General features: G+C 39.5%; 2 protein-coding genes across 5 annotated transcripts in view; one reads left to right on the forward strand and one right to left on the reverse strand.

Annotated features, from left to right (window-relative positions):
• Window positions 1–5,158, reverse strand: part of ERAP1 (endoplasmic reticulum aminopeptidase 1) — a 35,793-nt gene extending 30,635 nt beyond the window's left edge. Inside the window, exons 1-2 of one of the 4 annotated variants that reach the window (XM_090276515.1) lie at window positions 4,929–5,158; window positions 3,912–3,985 (exon numbers count right to left, since the gene is read on the reverse strand). The gene's annotated coding sequence lies outside the window, so the exon portion shown is untranslated. Of the gene's footprint in view, window positions 1–3,911; window positions 4,026–4,908 lie in introns of all 4 variants that reach the window. The other 3 variants (XM_090276514.1, XM_090276512.1, XM_090276513.1) reach the window with 3 other exon arrangements.
• LOC150008738 (uncharacterized) lies at window positions 238–22,085 on the forward strand. Its single transcript, XM_090279320.1, has 5 exons — window positions 238–536; window positions 4,338–4,494; window positions 4,586–5,285; window positions 6,276–6,389; window positions 21,998–22,085. Exons 1-3 carry the CDS (start codon window positions 238–240, stop codon window positions 5,264–5,266), a joined length of 1,137 nt encoding a protein of 378 aa, XP_090135446.1. The 3' UTR covers window positions 5,267–5,285; window positions 6,276–6,389; window positions 21,998–22,085.
• The last annotated feature ends 3,710 nt before the right edge of the window (window positions 22,086–25,795 follow it).

The following is a 25,795-nucleotide window of genomic DNA, read 5'->3' on the forward strand; positions in this document are numbered from 1 at the left end:
AAAGTTTAAGTTCATTGTATCAGTAGGGTTCTTGGTTGAAAGCAACACAAGCTCTGGCTGAGGATCCTGAATAGCTCATTAAATAGGTTGCACAGTTGCCAGGACATTTGGGAAATCAGGCTCATATAAAGGCAAAGATGAACAGCCAGGACCACATCAGAGAAGCATCTAAGCAGACGACCACTCCCCACCCACACTGGGCCTGGGAGGAAGCTGCCCTACTGCCCTGGAGATCAGATGCTGGACACAGCTGCAGCCACCATTACAGTGAGTTCTCCACTACCCCTGCGACTGTGCATTACTTGTTTCAGCTTCAGAGTCCTGATTTCCAACTATGATCATCAGAGCCGAGGTGAGGTGTCCACACTAGCAAGCAAGGAGGTGGAGAAAGCAAGAATCAGGACTTTGCAGCTTCTGCAGGGGAAGACAAGCCTTACTTCCTACAAAAGCTTACAAAGCAGAGAGTTCATAAAACGTAGGAAGCACAGGAAAAAGATGTCGATACTGAATAGCAAGAGGGAGAAAGTCAAGTATCCGTAACAGTAACCTTTAATAACATTGGATCTTTATCAAATTGCCATGCCAAAAGTTAATTTAATATTTAGCCAGGAATTATTTAAAGTGCTTATAGTGATTTTAACCATACTGTGTGACACACACACCTGTCACCTGGATTCTCTCTTACAATCAATCCAACAGATACATGTTGAATGCCTGTTATGTAGAAGGCTAAGTGCTGAGCACTGTATGAAATATAACAGTACAGAAGACATAACCCACAATCAAGGACTTCAAAACCTGGAAGGGCAGAACACATTCATACACAAGTAATGGAACACAACAGAAAGTGTGGAGTCCTATAAGAATAATAAAAAGGGGTGCTGGGAAAGAATGGGATGATATCTCTAAAGGAAGAGAGTGATTTTGCTGTGGTGACTCTGGGATGCCTCCCTGAAAGATTAGGCTGAATTTGAAATTAAAGGGAGGGCATGAAAAGCATTCATTTAAGTTGGAGCAAGCCAGGACGGGAGCTAAAGCACAAAGGGAGAAAGTAGAGAGTTGTTCGGTCAATCAATGTGGACTGAGGGATCCCCAGGAGAATTTGATAGAGAATGATTATTCACAAGTAAGGAGGAGAGTGACTCTGGTATTATGCGCAAAGCATCCTGGGAATCATGCTGCAGACCATATTTTGCACTTTATTTTAAAGGCCATAGGACATGAAAGGAATGTGAATGTTACGGGAGTTGGCATTCCAGGCCCCGAGAGCCAAGCATACTTCCTTCTCTGTCTTAGACAAAGATGCCTCTCTAATGGCTGTTTGCCAGGAGGGGTCCTTGCTGGGTGAGCCCAGGTAATTGGCCCTAATTCCTTCCAACTCCTCAGTCACCCAGACATTTGGATCCGATGAGAAAAGTAGTAATGCTGTAATGTGGATTCCTTGAAATGATTGGTTCATGGCATTCTCCCTAAATGTCAGTGGTTTTTAACTCTGGCTGTGTATTAACATCATCTTGGAGACTTAAAATAACTATTGGCTAGATCCTTATCTAGAACAATTAAACTAGAATCTATGGTGATGAGGTCAAGGCAATCAAATTTTTTTTTAACTTCCCAGAAATTCTACTGAAGAGCCAGGTTGAAAATCTCCTAGATAACATTTTCCGACCCTTGGTCTTATCCCTTGAGCCCTACATGGGGGGATACTAGTTCAAGGTAATCACCGAATGCTCATATAAGAGCAAACATGAAGAGCCAGGACCACATCCCACTTTCCATCCATCCTGTTCCCTTCCCAAGCACAGTTAAAGGCACCTACCCCTCTTCCCCATGGAGCAGATTTGCAGTCTAAACAGAAAGGGCACCAACATAGTAGAGAAGGTCAACCAGAGACACCACAATCCCAGTTCAAAAGGCACCATCCAAATAAGACAGAAAAGAGATATTAATAGGAAGAACAGTTTTGTCTGTTATTGAGGTGTTTTGGGGGGTTTGTTTGTTTGTTTGGCTAGGAACCTACTAAAGGATGCTTCCAGACACAGAGGATTGGAGAAATTTTTAAAACAATAAAAATTAAATACCAAAATGGTGACGTGTTCTTGCCCCCTCCTCCCAGGGCAGGAGGAGAATGGTGGATTTCCTTTGAAGTCAGGGGACCAGAAGTAAAGGGAACTTGTGTGATGCTTCCATTTGGAATTCGTGATGGCAGTAGCCTAGCGGGTGTGGCCAGTGACCCAAGACGGTGGAGAGTACAGTGAAAGTGCAAGTTCAGGCATGGGAGAACTCTGGAAGTCCCTGGGTGTTCCCCAACAGCTGAGAGGAAATCTAAAAATCCTAACTGGTTCTGAGCTGACAGCAAGGCCCATGGGCTGCTAAGGAGGGTGGCAGTGAGAAATCACATCAAAGGCTTTGCAGAGTTGAGTCCATGAGGGAGAGAGCCAAAGAGGACATGGCTGTATCCCAGGAAGGATGTCAAAATGGAGCATGTAATACAGCTTAAATGTGAGAATACATATACATACAGATATAATTATAGCTGTATTAATTTTATATACATACATATATGCATATGGCTTACAGTCAGAAAAGGAAACCTGGCTTTGAGGTCTTGCTCTGCCATGTCCTGTGCGACCTTGGGCAGATGATTTAATCCCAGTTTCACTTTCTGGGTAATATGAGATTAACAGCTCTCTCACAGATAGTAGTGAAAATTAAATGAGTTAAAATATTTTCAATCACTCATTCCACAAATATTTATTCAGGGCCTACTATGTGTCATGTCAGGTTTTGCTGATGGCTAGCAGTGGAAGATAGCACAGGTCCCTGACTTCAAAGAGCTTTCAGTGTGTTTGGGGGTTGGGAGGGTGGGGGGTGTGGAGTTAAACAAGTTGACAAAAAAGCACTCACACATCCTGAAAGAGAATAACAGGGAAGACCAATTTAAGTTGGGGCTCTCTGATGTTTTTAGCTGAGGTTTAAAGGATAAATTCATGTTAGCTGAGAAAAGAGGGAGAGGGAGGGTTTCCCAGAGGGACGAGCAATCCTGTCTGCAGGCTCAGAGGCAGTAGAGACTCCTGCTTACAAAGGCCAATGAAACTGACACATACAGCATGCAGCAGGAGAGACCGGCCTTGGAGAGGTGGGCAGGGACCAGACCACCACCCAGCCTCGTAGGCTGAAGGATTAGGGATTCTAGCCTAAGTGCAATAAGAAGCAACTGGATTTTGAGCTAGGAGGTCTTAGGATCCATTTCACACTTTCAGAAGATCACCCTGGCTGCTGTGTGAAGCAGGGAAGACTACAAAGGAACAAGAGTGAAGGCCAAGAAACTAGTTAACAAGTAAGACAAAGTAAGCTAGTGTGTTATACGGGGGTGATGTCCATAAAGAGAGGAAGAGGGGTGAGGGAGAGGAGAGTCACAGAGACACTGGGAAGTGGATGGATTCAACATCCTAAGTGAGGGGTAAGGGAAAGGAACCATTAGATTGCTGCCAGCTTTCTAGAATGAACATCTGAGTAGTCATAGGTGCCTGTTACTGAGGCAGAGAACATGAGGGGTGGAATAAATTTAAAAGGGAGGAATCAAGGCTTCATTTATTAGTTTGCTTAACTTGTGATGTCTATGAGATAGCCAAGGGGAAATATCAAGACAGATTTAGAGCACAGAGATAAGGATTTAAAGGACTTTCCTGTACTTGACTGTACTCCCTTGAAGTTTAAAAAAACATTTTTCTTTGGCATCTCATCTTTCACATGTTGTCAATGAAAGTGCAGCAGTAACAGAGTACCTAACTTACAGTCAGTTAGAGTTCAAGATACTTGAGGAACTTTATTTAGGCTGCCCTTGGTGATTCTGCCGAAATTTCCCCACTCACAGTAAATTAGGGGCAACTGGTTCTGGGTCATCTTACCCTTCTCTTTACTGAGGCACTACGGCATGTGAAATCGATCATCAAAGAGGTAATGGACTTTCTGCCGAAGTGTTCTGAGCAAAGAAATTAACAAGCACTGATAATAACTTTTCACTGCAGGTAAACAAAAATATTTAATTAATTAGACTTTAAAAAAACATAATTTTTTCTATTTTTCAGGCCCACCTGAAAATATTCTAGGTAGTAGTACAATTCCAACTCCTTAGGAAAACAAACAACTCTGGTCAGGTTTTTAAAGTATTTTTTAAAAATTGTTGACCACGTGCTGAGTTGAGAGCAAATACTCCAGGCATGTGGTAGAAAACAGAGCGGTTCTTTCAGAACCTGGCCTACACAAGGAACCTCTATGAAAACTGTGAGGAAGTGCCCTCTACTGCCTTCCTTACTCGTGAAATTAACTTGCAGGCCCACCTGGCGAGTAAGGCACCCACACAGGAAACATGAATTTGCTCAGACTGGAGAGCAGGATACGCTAGAGGAGAGCGAAGTGAGGGCAATTGCTAGGAAGACTCAGAGAAGCTCGGGGATGGGAATCCCAGCGCGCCCTCCCCGCCCCGGCCTAGTAGGAAATCCAAAGCCACGTTCGTTTCTCTGGCGGTCCGCAAGGTGCCCCTGGCGCTCTAACTCCGCCACCCACCCACTTCTCCATCTAGCCCGGATGGACGGAGTGGCTGGCAGAAACCCAGCCGCAAGGCGGAGCACACACGCAGGCTCCCCCAGCCCGAAGCAGCAAAGCGCCGGGAGCGCGCGGAGCAGGCGCGCAGGAGCTGCGCCTCTCGCCCTCTCCGAGTGGAGAAAGACCCCCGCGCGGCTGGGCCGCCCCGCTCCCGTCAGACTCGGGCCCAGGCTCCAGGACTACCCCTGCTCTGCGTCGCAGACTCCCGGCCCGAGGCCCTCGAGCCCTCTCGGGGGGTACAGGGAGGATGCCAGATCGCTCGCTTCTCCAGCCACGCAGCCCACTCCCCGCGGGGCGCACCTGGGACGGTCCCGCAGTACCTGGGGGCCTGGGACCCAGTCGGATCACCCTCGCGTCGCCGCCCGCTTTGCCGGCCCAGAGACCGAAAGTGAAAGTGGAGCCTGGGGAGTGGCAGGCGGCGCGAGGGGCTCGTGGGCCCGAAGCTTCGAGGCTGGCGCGAAGGAGCCCCGGACTGATGAGGAAGCTGGGGAAGGGGAGACCGGGGAATGGGGTCGCGCGAGGGACACCGCCAGTCCCCAGACGGGACTCCACAAATGCAAGTCAGGGAAGCAGCAGCGTTGCAATCAAGGGCGGGGGATGGGCGCGGGAGGAGCACCCCTTTCTGAATGGGAATCACTTCCTCCGGGTGTGCCTTTGAAGACTTAAGAACAGGACAGGTAGGTGCTCCAGCCTGGGACTCATGCCAGAGGGGAACTGACTTCTCCACCAAGCCTGGATGGGCTCCACCCACGCTGGACACTTGGGGTGTCCATCATCATCTCATCTCTGCAAATGGGCCGAGAGGTCTTGGCCCGCCTCAGAAAGAATCGGGAACCCAAAACAACTCTTTGCTGCGGAATGCTGAACCCATCGGGCTTTCAGTGTAGAGGGGTTCCACTAGGAGACGCCTCCAAAAAGGAAGGGGATATAAATGGCTCCTTGAAACTTCCCCACCTCTACCCAGGGGGCCTTGGACCCCCAAAGATTTGCTGTTTCCCACATTAAAACGTTATCCTTGCTTTTTAAAACCAAATAACCATTCTACGCTCCCCTTAAAATGTTAAGACTGGATGAAATGTCCCCCCAAAGATGCCCATCTTTAAACAGTTGAGAGTAAATGAAGTCACAAAGGTTCATACTCACCAAATACTGCTGGTTGGTGAACAATACTATACTGCAGTACCTCTGGAACCTTCTTCTTATTATACTCCTCTTTCTCCTCTTACTTCCCTCTTAGCCTCCTCTCTTTCAGAATTGATGTTTCAAGTCACTGAAACAGGAAATCTCAACTATTATTCTCTAATCTTATGCATCCTTTTGAAAAATATATTTTGTTCTACATAATCTCTCCAGTCAAGAACATTTTGTAATATAAAATTAACACACTGTCCCCAGGTCCAACCATGATGGGATGAAGGGAAGTTTTTCACTAAAATTCAGGAAGAAACAGGGCTTTAGGATCTGGTAATTTCACAACAGTGACAGGGGGTTCGGGGCATAGCTATAGCCTCTAAGGCCTCCAAGTGTCAGTGAGGGATCCTAATGTGCTCAGATGGGAGCTTCTTGTCCAGTAAACGCATGCATTTCTTTGCTTTTATATTTATATTTTTGGAGGTAGTGGTTCTCCTTTAATTTTGAATACAGTTGATTTAAAATATTTCTTGAAGGTCAGGACCGAAGTAGCTGAATGCACCAGACTGAAGGCTGCTATAAATGACAACTGAAAAGGCGGGAACGGGGGTGCCTTTATATGAACCTGGCAGGAGGGAGCTGAAATGTCGGTAAGGAGAACTGCCACGGGCCTCTAGACTTCTCTCACGAGCTCTCCCTTGCTCAGACTTTAGACTCAGTGACACTGGCCATGAGTCCCTCTTCAGAATCCAGGTGCACTACAAATAAAGCAGTAAGACAGGGGATTTGGCAGCATTCCCTTCTAATATCAAAGCTCTAGCAGGCATATGAGGATGAAGACCTTGGAGTGAGGACTTTGTACTTGAAAGAGTCCTAGTTGTAGAATCTGTGAAATCAAAACTTAGCAACTACCAAACTTAGAAATAGTATTTGAGGAAAGCGAACTAACAGAAAGGGCATCTAAGATTATTGATTACTTGACTGTTAGATACTCTGCTAAGTGCTAACCATATGCATATGTGTCTATAATCTTTTCAGCAATCATGTAATGTAGTTATTATGCTTTATAAGTAAGAAAAGAGGGAGGTTGGCAACTTGGTCAAAGGCAAAGAGAAAGTAAAAAGTGAAACTAAATTTGAACACTAGGTAGGTTTATTTGACTCCAGAGTGCATGCTTTTTCCACCAAATCACACAGCTTCCTCAGCTAGATGTTTTTTTACTTGTTCCCCCTCTTCACCTCATGCCCTTTTCATTTGACACTCCTAGCTTCATCCTTTTCCATCCAGCCCCTATGAATTTCATATCCTGAAAAATCTTTCTGGGGCCACCAGATTTCTTCTCAGTGGGTGTTAGGTTATGCTGCTGTAACAGAGCAACCCTAAGATTGAGAACACAAAGCCTTCTTGCTCACTGTTGCTTGTAGATAGTGACTGCCCTGCGCAGTCAGGCAGCCACTGGAGACTCAGAGTGACAGAGGCTCATCATCTTTTAGGTGCCTCCATTTGAAACTTTTGGCCTTCTAGATCACCACGGCAGGAAGGAAAAGAGGAATTCCAGAGAATTATGCATCAGCTTTTCATTACCTCAGTGCTGAATAACACACATTACCTCCACTCACATTTCATTGGACAGAAATATGAACACTACAATCACTAATAATGTCATCTGCCACAAGTACAAGTGGGTCAGTTGAGCTCATCCATTTCTAGGGCTTCTCAGAGCCCTTTGTCCCAGATGTGAGCAAAGAGAAAGAGGGAGTTTACCTTGGGCATAAGCCATTTAGGCATGAACAACTTTGGGCTATATAACTAATCAATTCTAATTCCAGATTTTGATCAAGTGGGGTTTAATTTTGTTCTGATTAAATGAGTTCTGTCTTCATTTGCTTTTAATCGATTAATGTCAGCATTTGGCTCCTTTCTTCTATTTTGCTGCTAAAGTTGCTGCCATTTTGATTTTATTACACCTCTTTTTGATGTAAAATATTACCGAAAATCATGATGTAGAAAACACACAAAAGCGGGGCTGCTCTGATGAAGCAGGACAGCCCCACTCATTCAGTCCCTGCCAGCTGCCTCCCAGCACTCCTCCCCCACACACTGTGGTCCCCGAAACATCTCCACAGGCTGCTAGAGACCCAGAATTTAATTTCTAAACTGTCAACTTACAGAGAAATAGCAATATCCCTTATTCTTGATATTCTTGGTAAAGAGGATGATATTTTTTTCCCTATGTGCCAAATTGCAGGACAGTTCTATAAGTCAAATCTATACCATTTTATTAATAATTGAAACAGGGAAGATGGTATAAATGCCAAGTTAAATGAATGACAGTTTTAAAACAAACCAATGCGCTCACAACAACTAATTCCTCTGAAATGTGGTTTGAAAGCATTGACATATACTCCTTCTCATTGGATCTTTGTGTAAGTGGCTTGTAGCTCCATTTTTCTAAGATGAGGAAACTGAGGATTTGAGATGGTAAGTGGCCTACCAGGGGCCACCACATGGAGAGAACCTGTTCTAAAGTTAAGCCAATTCATAGGAAAGCAGTGGTGACAAAGAGAACGAGACAGAGACAGAGAATAACCCCACTGAGGCCCTTGTCTCCAGCTGTCCTGAGCAAGCCCTGCCCTTGCATTTTACAGTCAAGAGAACCAATGAATCCCTTTCTTGATTCAGCCAATTTGAGTCAGGCTCTAGAAAGTCCTGAGTCACTGTTATGACCCTAGAGGAGGGAGTATTGGACCCCAGCTTCTGTGGGAACAGCTCAAGCTCTTACCAAGTGACTGAAACTGCTGTCAGATCACTAGGACTGCCAGATCCTGAAGAACATTCTGGGTGTCTTGAGGACTGATTACATTTCCCATTTTTCCTCCCTCCTTAGACACCTATTTGATAAACCCCTGCCACCTAAGGTAACCTGAGCTTGTCCCCAGTTCTTGCAGCCTCACAGACCCAGGGGCCCACTCCTCTTCGCCCTTCTCTGCCTCTGAGAGGGCCCATCCACTGTCCTCCAGCCAGCATCTGTATTTCTGTTGCTTTGCCTTTGCTCATTTCATTAAGGATGTAAATCACCATAACATGTGTCTTTTTTTTTTTTAATTTCCATTTCTTTCATTACTAATAAGACTGAACACATACACTGATATATTGATTAGATGCTTTACTTATTTCCTCTTTTGAGAATTATGTGTTTATACTCATTGCCCATTTTTCTATAGGAACATCATGACTTAGTTATATATAAATGATCTATAACACACAAAAAAAACCCATAAATTCTATTAAAAATGTAAACTATCACTCAGTAAGGCTCTATTGTTTAAAAGCAATCCCATAAATACATTTAGAAGACTCACATCAATTTCTTAAAAATCCAGACCTATGCCTGATATTTATGTTGTAGTTTACCTGATATTGTCAGTCTGAACATTTCACCTGTTCATTGAATATAACAAATAATGCCAACCTCACTTTATGTTTTGTATCCATGTAATTTCAAGGTAGAAAAGAAAAACAAAGAGATCAGTGACATTTTTCAAAACTAATTTATTTGTTGTACCAGTCAGGATTCAATCACAGAGAACAGAATTCACTCAAACCATTTGATCAGAAAAGGATTTATTGCAGGTTCTCAAATGATGTACAAATCAGTGGGTAGGCTTAAAAAACAATTGCGAGTGGGAGCTTCCAGGAACAAATCCCAAAGCCACAATGTAGAACCTGGCCACCAGTAAAGCTGCTTTTCTTGCTACGACCCAGAAGCCATCGGCTAAATTGAGCAGATGCTATCCAGATCTAGACATGTGTACTACAATCTGTCCAAACAAGATGACTATTTCAAGCTCTGGCTCTCTCTCCACTTAACTCAGTTTCAAATTCACGTTTCCCACCAGTGCTTCTGTTTGGCAGCGCCTAAGTCACATCCAGAATCTGGGAGCAAGGGAGTCCGAGAAGTAAAGTATTTGCCTTCCAGACTGCAGTGGCGTGAAGAATTCTCAAAGGAGGTTGGAAGATGTACTGAGTGAGCCAATCACAATATCCACCACAAGTGTTAAACTGTATTGAAGCTGAAGAAATAAAACAATTATGAGCAGGCCTTAAGTAATTTTGAATGTTTTTATGGACAAAAAATAGTAGTGGGGAAATCAGTTGTAGATTCAGATGATGAGTGGCAGGGGGCCCTTGGGAGTGTGAGGACTATTTAACTTAGTGACATAAACATCTTGCCAAGCACCAAGTTATGATTTGATATCTTTGAAATGTCTCTCAGGGCTCTTTTTTTCTTTGTCTGTTCAGCTCCCTTTCACCCCTCCTTCTGGTAAATGCATAGTCACATGGCTCAATCTCTGTCTCGGCTGAACAGCGCACCTTCATTCTCTAGCTCCAGTGATTGGGCCAAGGAGTGGTCATGAGCAAAGCCAGATCGGAGGCCTTGCCCTGGAGTGTTTAGGCTGAAGCTGACAGGAAGCCTCTTTTTTTCCTTTCTTTGTGTTCCCAGCACTGTAAGAATGTTGCCTTAGAGTTAATGGGCAGGTTCCCACTCTGGAGCAATGCCTAAGAAAGTGAAACCAGCGCCAACGAGGGAAAAGGAAATGAGAGGCAGAGCTTGAAAATTTTCTGAGTTCGCCTTTAGGGACTGGAGCTGCCTCCTTTCTGCAATTATTTGTTCGGTTTCTGCTCTATTCAGCATCCTTCTAATAAATACTACCTTTGGATTAAAGTCATTAGATTGAGTTGGGTATTAGCCACACACAATTTTAAGAGTCCATGACAAATCACAGCCTCAATTTTATAACCTACTAGTTCCACTAGTCACTTGAAGAAAGGTCCTTTGTGTCCCTTGGGAAAGTGAGACTTTTTTTCCCCTTCCCATACATTGTTTGAGGTTGACCTAAATTTTGATGAAACCTAAACCTGAACTACATTTCTAATCAACCAACTAGATTAAAGTATTATTGATAATGCTACTTAATTTTGAGATAGGCAGCCTCTTGGAACAACTCCATTTTTTAAGACTCATTGACCACTACTGTAGCACAGTCCCCATGTCTTCACTCCACCGGCACCAGCTGTATTGTCTGGAGAGCCCCAGAAATTTCAGTGGCCATGGGGAAGGGAAACTACTGTGGGACCAGGAAGGGAAGAGAGTTGAAGCATGACTCCATGGGGCAGGCTATGAGAGAGAAAGAGCGAGAGCGAGAGTGAGAGCGAGAGCGAGAGAGAGAGAGAGATCAAAAACTTTTCCTATCAGTAACACTCAAGTGTGTTTTTCTTTTACTTGCTTTTAAGCCTCCTAAAGCTCAGTCGTACTGTAAGTTTGAAATGAGAAAAACCTGCCCCAGATTTGTCTTTTCAAACACTACAGGACCAAATCAGATGAACATTAGAAATGTGGCAAACAAAATAATCACTCTCAAGGAAGGTTTAATTAGGGATGAGTTCTCAGGATCGATATGCCTCTTTCCAAGCACTGTGTTCACTCAGCACAGTATTCTAATATTTTGTGGAAGACAGTGTCACCTTCCAGGACATCATAAAAAAATTGAGCATATAGTAGACTTGAATTAACCATGGATTTAATATTCATAGTTCTGAGTATGGGGGGGGGGTAACCTGAATGTCTAGAACTTGAGTAGTTGGTAACTTTGCTGAGACATGAATTAGAATTATATGAATGAGGTGACAGAAGGAGCCACATGACCCTGGAGTGGGTCTGCCCAGCCATTCAGAACCCACACCCCAGTCCAATTTGGTTGTCCTCCATTCATCATCATAGGCACGGTCATTTTCTGAAATGATAAAATAGAATTTAAAAAATTGGAGCTGTATTTCTAGAATTTTATTAAGAATCTCGAAGGGGTCACTTTAAGTTTTAAAATTTATTTTACTGCATTTTTATGAGAGAAAATATGTACTCAAGTAGTATTTGAAATTGGAGTCTTGAAAAATTATTGCAAAAAATCTGCTATAATCTATACATGGTAGTTTTTCTTAAGCTGCTGAGAATAGTATAATCCATGAGTAAGACCATATAAATTTTCAGAGTGAATCCTATAAAACTGTTACTAATTCTGAATTTTTCTTTAAAAAAAAGAAAAGAAAAAGCCATGTCCTTTGCAAAACTGCAAAGAGCAAATGCTTAATTGCCAAAATGGTCTTTTCTCATTCTTCATTCTGTTGGTTTTGGGGCAGTATTGGTTGTAGTTTACAACCTCTCCATTCTTTCAATCTCTCATCTCCCTTGGCTTTAAAGATACCACTCTCATTAATAACCCCAAATTTACTTACAGTCCCTTCTTGGTGTCCTCAGGGTATTGGTTCCAGGACCCTCGTGGATACCAAAGTCCATGGATGCTCAAGTCCCTTAAATATAAGGGCGTAGTATGTGCGTTTAACCTCTATTTACAAATGGGTTACAGCAGGGTATGCCTACACATCAGTTCATTCACATGGATTCAGCATAGTGCTTGGTGCATGAAAAATTTAAGTTTTGCTTTTTGGAACTTTCTGTAATATTTTTTTGAAATATTTTGATCTGTAGATCTACATTTGGTTGAATCTGCAGATGTGAAACCCACGCATACAGAGAACTGACTGTACTTTGATTTCTCTTCTGAACTCTAGATCTGTATAAACACTACTTACTCTGGAAAATCCTCTTGGATTTTCTATAAACAGACTCCAAAAGAAACTGCCCTTATTCCTCACAAACTCATCATGCGTTTTTCTGTCTTCCCTTTTGGATTCTCTTTTCTGTTGGCAGATCTAGAAGAAAGGCAGGTCTAGGCATTCAGTCCCATGGACCCAGGGGAAGAACAAAGTGAAGAAAAAGACAAGAGGAAGAGGGATTCCTTATCTTTGACCAGGGACTGGCTGTTACATCCTGCAATAGGGTGAGTGCCAAAGTCAAAGCAAGTCTAATCTAGGAGCTCAGTGAAAACTAGGAGAGGAAATTTAAACAGTAGTTCCTCCTAGCCACTGTTTTGGTTTTTTGTGGTTTCAGTTACCCTCAGTCTAAAAATATTTGATACAAAATTCCAGAAATAATAATTTAAACATTTTAAGTTGAGTGCCATTCTTAGTAGCATGAAGAAGTCTTGTATAGCTCTGCTCCATCCTACCAGGGATGTGACTCATACCTTTGTCTAGCATCTCCAACTTGTAGCCATTCCCCTCTGGTCACTCAGTAGAGAGAGAGACAGAGAAAGACCTATTCACATAACTTTTATTACAGAATATTCTTTTTTTAAAATGTGTTTTATTGATTCAGAATATTCTTATAATTATTCTATTTTATTACTAGTTTTTGTTAATCATTTACTGTGCCAATTTATAAGTTAAACTTTATCATGAGTATGTATAAATAGGAAAAAGTTAGTATATACAAGATTTGCTGCTATACATGCTTTCAGGCATCCATTGAAGGTCTTGGAACGTATCTTCCTTGGATAAGGGAGGACTACTGTAGTTAAATGAGGAGATCCCAAAGCAGTAGGAAATCTGGGACTGATAGATACATGAGTAGACCAGAGGGGCACATCTTAATAATAAGAACTGGTATATCTTGAGCATTTATGTGTGCCAAGCACTTGAAGTGAAGGACATCATTTAATGCTCACAACACTATAAGGTATGTACCAGTATCATTTCCATTGAGAAAACTGAGGCTCTGTAAGGTTAAGTAACTTGTGGGATATATGGCTAGGAATTGGTAGAGTCAAGTTAGTGATGGGACCAGGCTAAATTCTAGAGATTAAGTGCTCATGCTTTTCAAATCTCTCCTGGTGCAAGTTTACTTGTGTGCCATCTCAGTTGGAAAAGAATTGGTGAGGGTTAGACTGTTTCAGGTGTGGTTATGATCTTGCCTTCAACCTAGTCACCCAGCTATCCCTTTACATGACATCATTCTCTAGGACCCTTCTTTCCATTACCACTCAACCTCACCAGGTCCTGTCAGTATTACTTTCAAAGGAAGGGTATCTTGAATCTCTCCTTTCCTCTCCATTCCTTCCTCTCCAGTCATCTCTCCTGTGCTATTATAATATCCTCTTAATCAGTATTTTAAACTTCTGATCTCTTCCCTGTCTTTAATATGTTTTCTACTATCCTTTCTAAACCTCCATCCTGGGCAAGCAAGGTACCCAGAAATCTAAACCAGCAAGCCAGAAGTTGGCAAGGGATCAAGACAGAGCAACTACTGTGATAGTGAAGGTGGGAAGGGAGTGTGGGAAGGGTGGGGGTTGCAAGGGGGAGCAGCATCAAAAACATTGTCCAGGGAAATGGTGGCCCAGAAACATAGCAAAAGTGCAAAGGAGGTGTCATTACCACTAGAAGCAAGCAGAGATCCAAAAATTGGGTCTTAAGCAAAGATGCTACAATTGGATTCAGCCAGATGAGCACGTTGAGAGAGTGTGATTAGAAGGTACGATTTCTGATATGGAACTTCAGATTTGCCTGTGGGTGGGGACAAGACAGGTCCTCTTCAGAGCATTGTATTAATTTTCTATGCTATGTAACTAATTCAGCAGCTTGAAACAACACCGTTGTCTCACAGTTTCTCTGGATCTGGAGTCCAGGCACAGCTTATATGAGTCCTCTTCAGAGGATCTCACAAGGCTGCCAAGAAGGTGTCATCCAAGGCTGTGGTCTCATCTGACGCTTAATTGGGGGAATATGCAGTCCCAACCTATTCTCAGAGCTCTTCTTCTCTCACTAACCACCCTCTCCTCCACCAAAATTAGGAGGTAGTCCGCTTATGAAGGAAAGCAGGACAGTGGCTGCTGTGTGAGGCACTAGGGCCTTTCCCTGTTCCTCTCCCCTGCTAGACAAGCCCCTTTGTGGTCTGTTCTCCTGTTCCCCACCCATACCTCAAGGGTCTCATTTCTCACTTTCTTCTCTGCCCTCCAGCCCCACTAGCTTTTTAGATTTTGTTATTGCATGGTGCTCCTTCCAACTCCACAACCTTACTACATGTTATTCTACCTACAATACTTTTCCCAGCCTGCTTCTCTTAGCTCATCCAACTCTCAGCTCAAATGTCCTTGCTTAATCTGAGATCAAGAGGATCTGTAGTGCCAACTGAGTCTGATACTTGAAGAACCAAAATGGCTCCACTGTCTGATCCCTCTCTGATTTCCTGAGATTACCCCAACTCCAACATGCCTTAGCTCTGCCATTGCAAGCAATGGGTTCCCACTTTTTAAAAAATTCTGTGAAATATTTTGACCCAGCACCCTGCTAAAGATGTCAGATATTGTGATGGCAATTTCCCGAGGGTTCCCTTGAGTTCAGTCTACAGTAAAATATCCATTTTCCCCACAATTCCTTGGTACTTCATTTATTGGCTGTCTTAGATTTATTTTGCCTCAGACTCTGTAATGCCATGTCTTGTTTTTCTATGGCTCTCATATCATGTCCAAGTTCCTTTCTCATCTTGTGCTCCAACAGTAGATTAATAGACCTATTTGGTAGGTTTTGAGAGACCCCTTCCTTGGCAGCCAGTTCTTTGGGAACCCACCTTGGAGTCCAAAATCCAGCTCAGATTAGTCAGTTGCTGTAGTAAGTCTATTGCTTCCCAAAGGCACACTTTTACAAAAGTCACATACTCTATCGTCTTTAACACAACTCTAATCACAATTTTTTAATTCTTAAACAATTTTTTTTCTGTTTCCTTGGTCTTTAGTCAATCTTCTCAGCTAGTCTGTAAGTTTCATGAGGTCTGACCTTTGTCTATTTTTTTCTTAGCAATGCTTTTACTGTATTCCACAAATTTTGATAGGTTGTATTTTTATTTTGTTCACTGGCTTTTGATTTCTCTTAAAACATTTTATTTGACTTATGTGTTATTTAGAAGAGTGTTATTTGATCTGCAAATATTTTGAGATTTTCAGCTATCTTTCTGTTATTAATTTCTAGTATAATTCCATTATGGTCTGAGAGCATATTTTGTATGGTATTTATTCTATTAAATTTGGTAAGGTATGTTTTATGGTCCACAATGTAGTCTATTTTGGCAAATGTTCCATGTGAGCTAGCAAAGATTAAGTATTCTCTAAATGTCAGTTAGATCCAGTTGATTAATAATTATGCCTCTTTTCACCATTAAATTCTCAGGGTTTAACAGAGAACTTGGCTTAGAGAATGTGCTCCATAAATGTTTATTGAATAAAAGGAGAAAGAGCAAGCAAGAGGAAAGGAAGAATAGTGATCTCACATTTTCCCCCAACTAAAAGTTTTCAATATTTCACTATTTTATATATATGTTTTACTACTATTCTTCTTACTTAGTAGTAACATGTCAAAATCATTTACTATTTTTCGTCTTTTGTAACACCATTATTTTATGTACCACTGGAGAAGGGGAAAAAAGAAACACTGCCAATAAAATTGTGAAATGCCTTCACTTTCAAAGATGTCTAAATATGAAACAGAGCAAGTCACAGAGTTGATGAAATATTGTAGTCAGCTACAAGTCTGCTTTACGTGAGTATTTAGCTTTGTATCCCCAGCACTAAGCACAGCATGTGGCATAGATAGATGGTCATTAACATTAGTTTAGTTATGAGTGTCACTGACTCCCCCCCACCTCCCCCCCAGCTACCTGGCTGTTCTTAATTCGCCAACCCTGCTATTTCCTATGTTCCAATGCTGTCAGTGTCTTTAACTGGCTAGAGAATTTAATTTCTTTTGAAATACATTTGCTGCACAAACATCTGATGCTTTTTCATGTTTCGTATGAGCCGGCTGTAGGCAGCCAGCTACATTACAGCTAAATATCTGCCAAGCTCACATGTGTACTCTTGAAGTCACTGTAATAGATTGATGTCCTCTCCCACTCTCCCTGCTCCCTCCACACAACTGCTTTTAGTCTAGTGACACTGCCAGGTTACCTTTTTATCTTATTAATTGTTTCTTCTTTTGTTCAGAAGACTTTTAGTTGGATGTAGTCCCACTTGTTGATTTTTGCTTTTGTTGCTTGTGCTTTAGGTGTCATGTACAAAAAAGCCATTGCCAAAACCAACATCAGGGAGCTTTTTCCCTGAGTTTTCTCCTAGGAGTTCTATGGGTTCCGGTTTTATATTTCAGTCTTTAATCCATTTCAAGTTAATTTTTGTGAGTTTTGTAAGATATAAGTTCAGTTTCACTTTTCTACATGTAATGATCCGGTTTTTCCAACATTATTTATTAAAGGGACTATCCTATTGAGGTATTCTTGGTTCCCTTGTCAAATAATCATTCACTGTATATGCAGGGAGTTGTTTCTGGGTTTTTGTTCTTTCTGTTCCATTGGTCTATTTATTTTTATGCCTATATCATACTCTTGGTTGCTATAGTTCTGTAGTATAGCTGGAAATTAGGAAGTGGGATGCCTCCAGCTTTGTTCTTTCTCATGACTGCTTTGTCTATTAGGAGTCTTCTGTGGTTCCATATTAATTTTAGAATTGTTCTTTCTATTTCTGTGAAAAATGCCAATAGAATTTTGATAGGGATTGTGTTCAATCTATAGATGGCCTTGGGTTATATGGACATTTTAACAATATTACCTTTTGTAGTTCATGAACATGGGATATCCACCTCTTTATATTTTCTTCAATTATTTTCATCAAAGTTTTATAGTTTTCAGTGTACAAATCTTTCAGTTTCATGGTTAAATTTATTCCTAAATAATTTATTCTTTTTAATATTATTGTGAATGAAATAATTTTATTTCTTCTTTAGATATTTCATTGTTAGTGTATAGAAACACAATGAATTTTTATACGTTGAGTTTAAAATTCTGCAACTTGACTGAATTCATCAACAATTTTTTGGTTGAGTCTTTAAGATTTTCTCTATATAGATCGTATCATCTGCAAACAAAGACAATTTTACTTTCTTCTTTCCAATTTGGATGCCTATTATTTTTTTATCTTGCCTGATTGCTCTAGTTAGGAATTCCAGTACTATGTTGAAGAAGAGTAGTAAGAATGAGCACCTCTGTCCTATTCCTGATATTACAGGCAAAGCTTTCAAACTTTCACTATCGAGCACAATGTGGGTTTGTCTGATGTGGCCCTCATTATGTTGAGGTACATTTCTTCTATACTTGATTTGTTGAGAGTTTTTTTTTTCCATAAAAGAATCAGCATCTATTGAGATTATCTAACTTATAGGTATTTTATATATTACATTTTAATTATAACTACAAAGTAAGACTGATATATTTTTTAAATGTTATAACCCAACTATTGAATGTAAATGGGTTACTAAAAATATAAATGGCTTTAGTTTTAGCATAAATATGTTAGTAATAATAATACAATAATTTATTGGGTCTTATCAAGTATCAGTCTTTTTCAATAATAAATTCTCAATGATAAATATTACTTAATTAAATATGTATTGACAAAAAAGTAAACCAATAAGTGAGAATTGGTGATATTAGTAATTCATTTTTTTAAATGTCTATTCATTATAGATGTATTCTTCAATTAAGTAATTTTGCCACACACCCAAAACAGTGGTGTACTCCTCATTTTGAGAGTGGGGAGAATTTGGATCATAATTACAGAAACACCCAGGTAAAGAGAGAATAAGAGATATTCAGAGCCATCCTTCTGGGTGGAAGGAGAGTCACACTGACATCATCCTGGATGAATGGAAATCTGTCTTAGTTCTGAACATGTTACACTTCAGCAATTCTAGATACTTGGGGCAGTGGGGTGGGGGGAAGGCCAATAAGCTTCAAAATAATCTAGATTTTAAGAAATTACCCACTCACTTTTGATTGAAATTAATGATACTCTTTTTTAATTTTAAATAAATTTAAATTTATAATTAACATTTAATTTTAGATACACTGAGTATCATAACATCAGCTCAACAAACAAGTCCACTGTTAAAAAAAAAAAAAATCCAAAAAAAATAGGCCAAAAATACTTATTTCAATTCTAAAAGGCTAAAATTGATAATCCCAAAATATATGGGTAGTTGTCAGAATATAATCTGAGAAAATTTGTTTTATTCCATTTCCCCCTTCATTTTTTAAAATTAAAATATAGTGGACATACAATATTATATTAGTTTCTGGTGAGTGACTTTTCCTCTACAATGTGATCACCATGATATATCTAGTAACTATTTGTCACCATACAGAATTATTATATTATTGACCATCTTCCCTGTGCTGTACATTACATCTCCAAGACTTATTTATTTTATTTCCCTTCACCTTTTTCACTCATTCTCTACTCCTCTCCCATCTGGCAACCAGCAGTTTCTTCTCTATAAGTCTGGTTTTTTGTTGTTTTTTTTTTTTTTTCTAGATTCTACATATGAATATAAGTGAAATCATACGGTATTTGCTTTCTCTGACTTATTTTACTTAGTATAATACCCTGTAGGTCCATCCATCCATGTTGTCTCAAATGGCAAGATTTAATTCTTTTTACTGTTGGATAATATTCTTTTGAATGCTGAATAAGATGTAATATTCCCATCTTCTTTTATCCATTCATGTGTTGATGGACACCTAGTTTGCTTTCATATCCTGGCCTTTGTAAACAATGCTGTAATGAATGGAGGGGTGCATATGTCCTTTTGAATTAGTGATTTTATTTCCTTCAAATAAATGCCCAGAACTGGAATGAATGGGGTTTATGGTAGCTCTATTTTTAATATTTTGAGAAACCTCCATACTGCTCTTCATACTTGCTGCACCATTTAAACTTCCACCAACAGTGCATGAGGGTTTTTTCTCCACTTCCATGCCCAACGGTTGTTATTTGTTGACTTTTTGATAGTAGCCATTTTGACAAACATAAAGTGATACATCAGACTAAAAAACTTTTGCACAGCAAAGGACACCATCAATAAAATGAAAAGGCAACCTACTGAATGAGAAAAGGTATTTGCAAATGATATATTTGATGTGGTTAATAACCAATATGTATAAAGAACTCATAGTACTCAACATAAAAAATAAAATAAACAATTTAGCTCTGACCAATGTGACTCAGTTGGTTAGGTGTAGTGATGCAAAATAAAAGCTCGCTGACTTGATTCCTGGTCGGGGCACATGCCTGGGTTGCAGTTTCAGTCCCCATTTGGGGTGCATATGAGAAACAAACTCATCTATGTTTCCCTCTCACATCGATGTTTCTCTCCCTCTCTTTCTCCCTCCCTACCCCTCTCTCTAAACATAAATAAATAAAATATTAAAAATCAAATTACAACCACAGAAAGATTATTTTTTTAAAATAAACAATTTGATCAAAAAAGGGTAGAGAATATGAAGACATTTCTCCAAAGAAGACATACAGATGGCCAACAGACATAAAAATATGTTCAACATCACTAATTATCAAGGAAATGCATGTTTTAATTCTTTATGATGTTTTAATTCTTCCTTTTCATGACTTTAAACAAACTCTGCAATCCCATAGGGTCCTATCCACACATGTGTCTGGATATTATCACCCTAATAGGCAATTCCTTGTTTTTTTTTCATATACTAAATGAAATACAATAGATTTCCAAAATTCAGTATGAGTGTATCTACAATATCCTACAGTATTAGTACTACTGGTATGCTGACCTGTTTTGAATTTTACTAAATCTAAGAATGCCCTAATGGGGAAGGAATTGAAAACAGGATTTTCCCCATAGCAACAAAGGAACTGGTCATTTCTCTGATGTACATTAAAACTTCCTGATTGGCTTCTTTCTATCACTGTGATTTTTTGATCCATTTAATACAGCTACACTAACCATTTTAGATTCTGTGAATACTGATGTCATCATTGATAAAAATAATTCCTGGATGACATAACAATCAGCTCAATATTGAATTAAAGAAAGCACTAGGGAGCAGAGTTAAACAATAACAACATGTTTAGTTTCCTTGAGGGCATTGTCTTCCAAATTCATGATGGTTCACTCTTTTTATTTGTAATGATTTTATACTTACTTTTTGAATAATAATATGTGCCCAGAGTACAAAAGGAAAAGAGTACAAAATGGAAAGTATATATCTCTTATCAGTGCAAATGCTATTCACTGTTAGTGGGTGTATAAACCATTTTGGACAACAAATTGGCATTAGTTAGTAAGGTTGAAAGTGTGGAATTCCTGCTTCTGTTAATGAAGAACTAGGTAAATGGGACCAATTCTCCCATGAACAACAACTAAAAACTCTTCAAATTTTTAAAGTGAATTTTTATCAAAGAGCTAACAAGATGTTTAAGATGGATATTTGGGATCACTTTGAAAGAAATCTGGAAAAATTGGAGTCCAGGGCTGCCCAGAGATAGGGACCCTCGGTTTTGCAGCCCCTAGGGTCCCATCCCAAAGTGAGAACTCAGAGCTTCTCTCAGTTCACAACAGTTAGATACAGCCTCATGTATCCCTTTTTCTCTCATCAGTCCTTGAAATAGCACTTATCTGGCCAGAGAAATACTGCTATTGCTTCTTCCAGAATCCAGGCTTAGAAAGGGTAAAAGCAAAACATGGAAAAGTAGAGAAGCAGCTAGCCATGCCCACCCCTTTCCCACTGCAGACTTCTTTCCTGGAGCAGGATCCAGCCGGGGCTGAGGAAAGTTCATCATCTTTATAAAAATGGAACAAGTTTATAAAGTGCATTAGTTTCTTAAAATGTACGATATAAGCAGATAACTTTGTACACACAAAGGGAGAATGATGCTTCAAATATCTTAGGTATTAGGTTTCTTGGTATAAATATTCTTCCACACTGTTTGAATTGCATTCTTGATTCTTGTAGGCTGGTAAGCTGATAGATCAATAAAGATTTCCACAGAAGCTAAAATTATTGATTGAAGTATTTAATCTTCTAAAGGTGACACATTTAGGATTGCTTTTGTTCAATAGAAATCTTTTCATGTTCCATCATGCTTCTCCAGTGAATGGGGTTCTGAGCTTTAGGAGACTTAGATTTTCATTACTGTGTGCTTTGATCACATAAATATTCCTCAATAACTTATTCTATAAATGTGCATTTGTTTATTGAAATGAAAAGAGTTTTATATTGGTGGCTATTTTTGTTTTGGGTGGTGATAGTGGTGAGATAAAAAGAGACACTTCGTATGACATATGTGTGCTCCATTAAAAAGTGAATTCAAAATGTTCGGTTATTGAGGGCCTACTATTCACAGAGCATTATTTTGGAGACTGGGAGTATACGAAAATAGAATTTGGTCATGTGGCTCCTGACCTCATCTTGTATAAGAATCGATTGACAGAATTTTCTTTTTTACAGGTTCAGTCTGCCATATCTCTTCCATTTTTTTTTTGTCCATATATCTGTTTTTGTGTTTGCAAATAAAGTAAGACTCTTCCAATATTAATGTGGTAGTAATGATTCATTGCTGACTGTAACACAATTCATGTTAGTTGGAGTAAAGTTATTAATGGAATAGCACCAAAAAATTAGCTTTTAAAAAGTTAATATCTGAGATATAGCTTCACAGATGAATAAATAGTTGTCTTAAATCATTAGTATAATTACAGTGAGATTTCATTAAATAAAAATCTTTCTGATTACCTCATTCTGTCATAAGAATCTCCTTCTCCAATAAATTAGTTTTCTTTTTGCCAAGAAATGTGTGTACTGGGTCAACATGCTAAACTCCTGGGTGGCAGTTGACAGGCTGGGTTTCTACTCCAGCTCTGACACTTTCTATCTGTGAGAGTTCATTACATTTTCTAGCCTGAGTTTTCTAATCTATAAAGTGGAAATAATAACCCCAGCTATAGTGTTGTGCATAGTGGGCATATCATTAATGTTAATTCCTCCTTTCATTTCAACACAGTTATCAAACCATGTTCAATTTGAGGAATTTTAAATTAGTTGCTCAATTGTAGAATAATAAGTGAAATCCTAGGTTGGATGTATGTCAACTTACACCAAGACAGAACTTTCATATTTAGCCTGGTTAACAGGAAAAAGAACTATTTGAAGAATAAAGAAAGACAGGATAATCAGAATAAAATTAATCTAAATCAGTGGTAGCTGCAATTTGCTGACATAGTTCAGTAAAAAAAATATAGAAAATAGGTCTCAAATGTGATCACTGGAATTGTGGATGTTGTGTGTGAAGGAATAATTTTCTATTTCACTGTTATTACTAAATCATTGCTACCTTGTGTTTAACCCATACTGTGTAAATCATCTAATGAGGATTCATTTCTTTTTCTTTTTTGTTATGAAATACAAATGTTGACAACACCAAGAAATATGAGGTAATAATTATCAAGTAATAGGCAGTTTTTCAGACCTACTAAATCAAAATCTGAATAAGAAACCATAAACATGCATTTTAAAGAAGCATGGCATGTGATTCTTATGCACACAAGTAGGTTAGTACCACTAGAAAAAGGGCTTTTAGTAATTGCTGTATGTTGATCTCTCCTAGATCTTAAGGAATCCTGCGGGGCTGTTAGGAGCATTGTAGTGGTTGAAAAGTTTGCTTTGATATCATTGAAAAAGGTAACATTATGACATTGTCTGTAGCTTGAAATAAAATTATGTCATTGCCTATTGAGAAAGTCCAAAGCCTTTTGTTGAATGTCCCTGAAGGTTTCAGGATAACTGGAGTTGTCAAGTAGGTTAGGACAAAATCTGCTTTGGAACTGCTTTGGGGTTTGCTGTGTGATTCTTGCCAAGTGACAGGGTCTGCAAAGACCTGAGAACTGGGGTCCAAGTTCCCTGAGAACTGGACACTGCCCCATTAAATGGCATGAATTGCTACAGGGATCAAAAAAGCACAAATGAAAGCTGGATAGAGGCTCAAATATTGGTCTCAAATACCAAGCCTGTGGGCAGAATTTCCTATCATGTATCTTTGAACAATAAAAACAATAAAACAGAATATCCCTAAGTATGGGTAAGTTTATTTGTATGGAACCCTGTAAAGGAACACCAGATACTTTTTTTTTTTTATTGCTGATTACTTTATTTAGTATCTCTATGATAATTCTAAAGTTTAAGTTTATAGTGTGTTTTTTCCCTGTATAAGCATGTTTTAAATAGTACTATGACGGATAAACTCGGTTATAAAAACAGGAATAAGTCCTTCAGGAGGCCAGCAGTAGCAAGGCTCACAAATAAGAAAGGCCACAAACCACATTAGCTAGGTCAGGGTCCTCCAGAGGAGTGATGAGGCCTCTGGGAGCACTCACACTTTCCAAGGGACACCCAGGCAGACAGGTGGTTCTTAGGGAATTAGTTTCCAGAATTTTACACATACTCGCCCACGTGTTTCAAAGGCTATACAGGACCCCCTTTCCACCTTTGCTTTCACTTTTCAAAGACTGGCCAGCCTCTGTCCATGGCTAATCTTACTATGATGCAACTCCTGGGTTGAGAAAACCTTCATGATGCAAATAAAAAGAAATGTGAAATATTGTTCTTAGTATTGAGAAAGTGAATGCCTCTAATGACTGTGTAACTAATCTTTTTTCATTTCAAAATGATTTCCAAATCTTTGCTTTCAACAAAGTTAAAGGAAGACTTAACTAATAGATCATTAAAAATACTTCTAATTGTTAGATTGCTATGTGATTGGGGGCACATATAAGTGGCAAGGAGTTCAAAGAACTGAGTACCGTTACTAGAACAAATCTCATTACATTCCTAATTACTAACTTAAGTGAACAAAATTATTCCCACTTACATAAAAATAATCAAAAATAGGAAAATTGAAGCTGAATCCTGACTCATTTTAGCAATAAAGAGTTATACACAGATATAGCAATTAAAAATAAGGCTCATTTATTTCCTTAAAAGGTACATAATGTTAAATAATTTAATTGTCAAAGTTTGTAATATATTTATGTTGTATTGATCAATTGTGCATCAATAATGATTCTAATAATAGTGTAAACTAAAATATTTTTTAAATGCTAAGCCTTATGGTCACTGGAAATTAAATTTTCATTTCTATTTCTATACATATTAAAAAATGACAAAGTAAAGACATTAAATTATCAAATATATTAGGTTAAATTCTGGGAGGAAGTGAAGTAGGGAAGAAGGAAAAAAATTCAAACTATTAGAAGAAGGACATGTTCAGCTGTTTAGTGTAGATATCAAATCCTTATGACATTCACATTCTATTGGACTTATTTTAAAATGTAATATAAGAGTTTTAAGTGTCAATTTTTAAAACATGTGAGAAATTACATCATTTCCCCCTATTAATAGTATCTACATATTTTAGATATTTAAAATTTAGGTGTAGATTTAAAGTTTTAAAATGTTGGGAAGGTACATAGTTTTCAAAATTATATGCTAGAACACAGCAGCAAAACATTTAAAGACCACTGGTCAGCCAGCAGTAGTTTGCAAACATCTACAAATGCTTGGATCTGCAAAGTCTAGATTGTTACATGGGTTGTCACAACTGCAGAAGTGGAGGTTTCAGCCCAGCTGTAGGCTCTTGTAGAGTAGCTGCATGGAGGTGCATCACATTCCTGAGATAGGTCCACAGCCTCAGAGGCATTCTGATGCCAGTAGGCCAAGTACTGTAACTTGAGAAGTACACTTTGATCTAGGCTTTTGTGGAGAGCAGCACCAGTAAAATGGCATTGGTCTGATAAAGATAAAGTATATAAAACAAAGTGGAGTCACTCATGTCAACCAAAAGGGCTCTCAGTCAACCATGGCACTTTGGTTCAGGAGAGAAAATACATAAGTCAGAACAGACACATCTGGCAAGGAGACACACCCAAGCTATCTGCACACGTGGTCAGAGGAGCCATGTCTGTAAAGCGGGACCACCCACAGATAGGCTCCTGGGGAAATTCCACACTTGCCAGCAGGGGTGCCAAGCAGAACAGCCATATACTACCACCCACAGGCTCCTGGGAAAATTCCAAACTTGGCCCAGGGGTGCCAAAACATTTATCAAAAAGACCCAGAAGAGTGGAATACACCACTTACGTGGTATAGCTGAGGCAGGTTCCAGACCACTGCTGAGACAGCTGAGCTCCACACACCGGAGTCCTGCTCCACGTCACGCTGATCTCCCTTGGCATTGGCCACTGGAGACTCTGC

The sequence above is a fragment of the Furipterus horrens genome, unplaced genomic scaffold, assembly GCF_987537825.1.
Source record: "Furipterus horrens unplaced genomic scaffold, mFurHor1.1.pri manual_scaffold_5, whole genome shotgun sequence".
Classification (NCBI taxonomy): Eukaryota; Metazoa; Chordata; class Mammalia; order Chiroptera; family Furipteridae; genus Furipterus; species Furipterus horrens.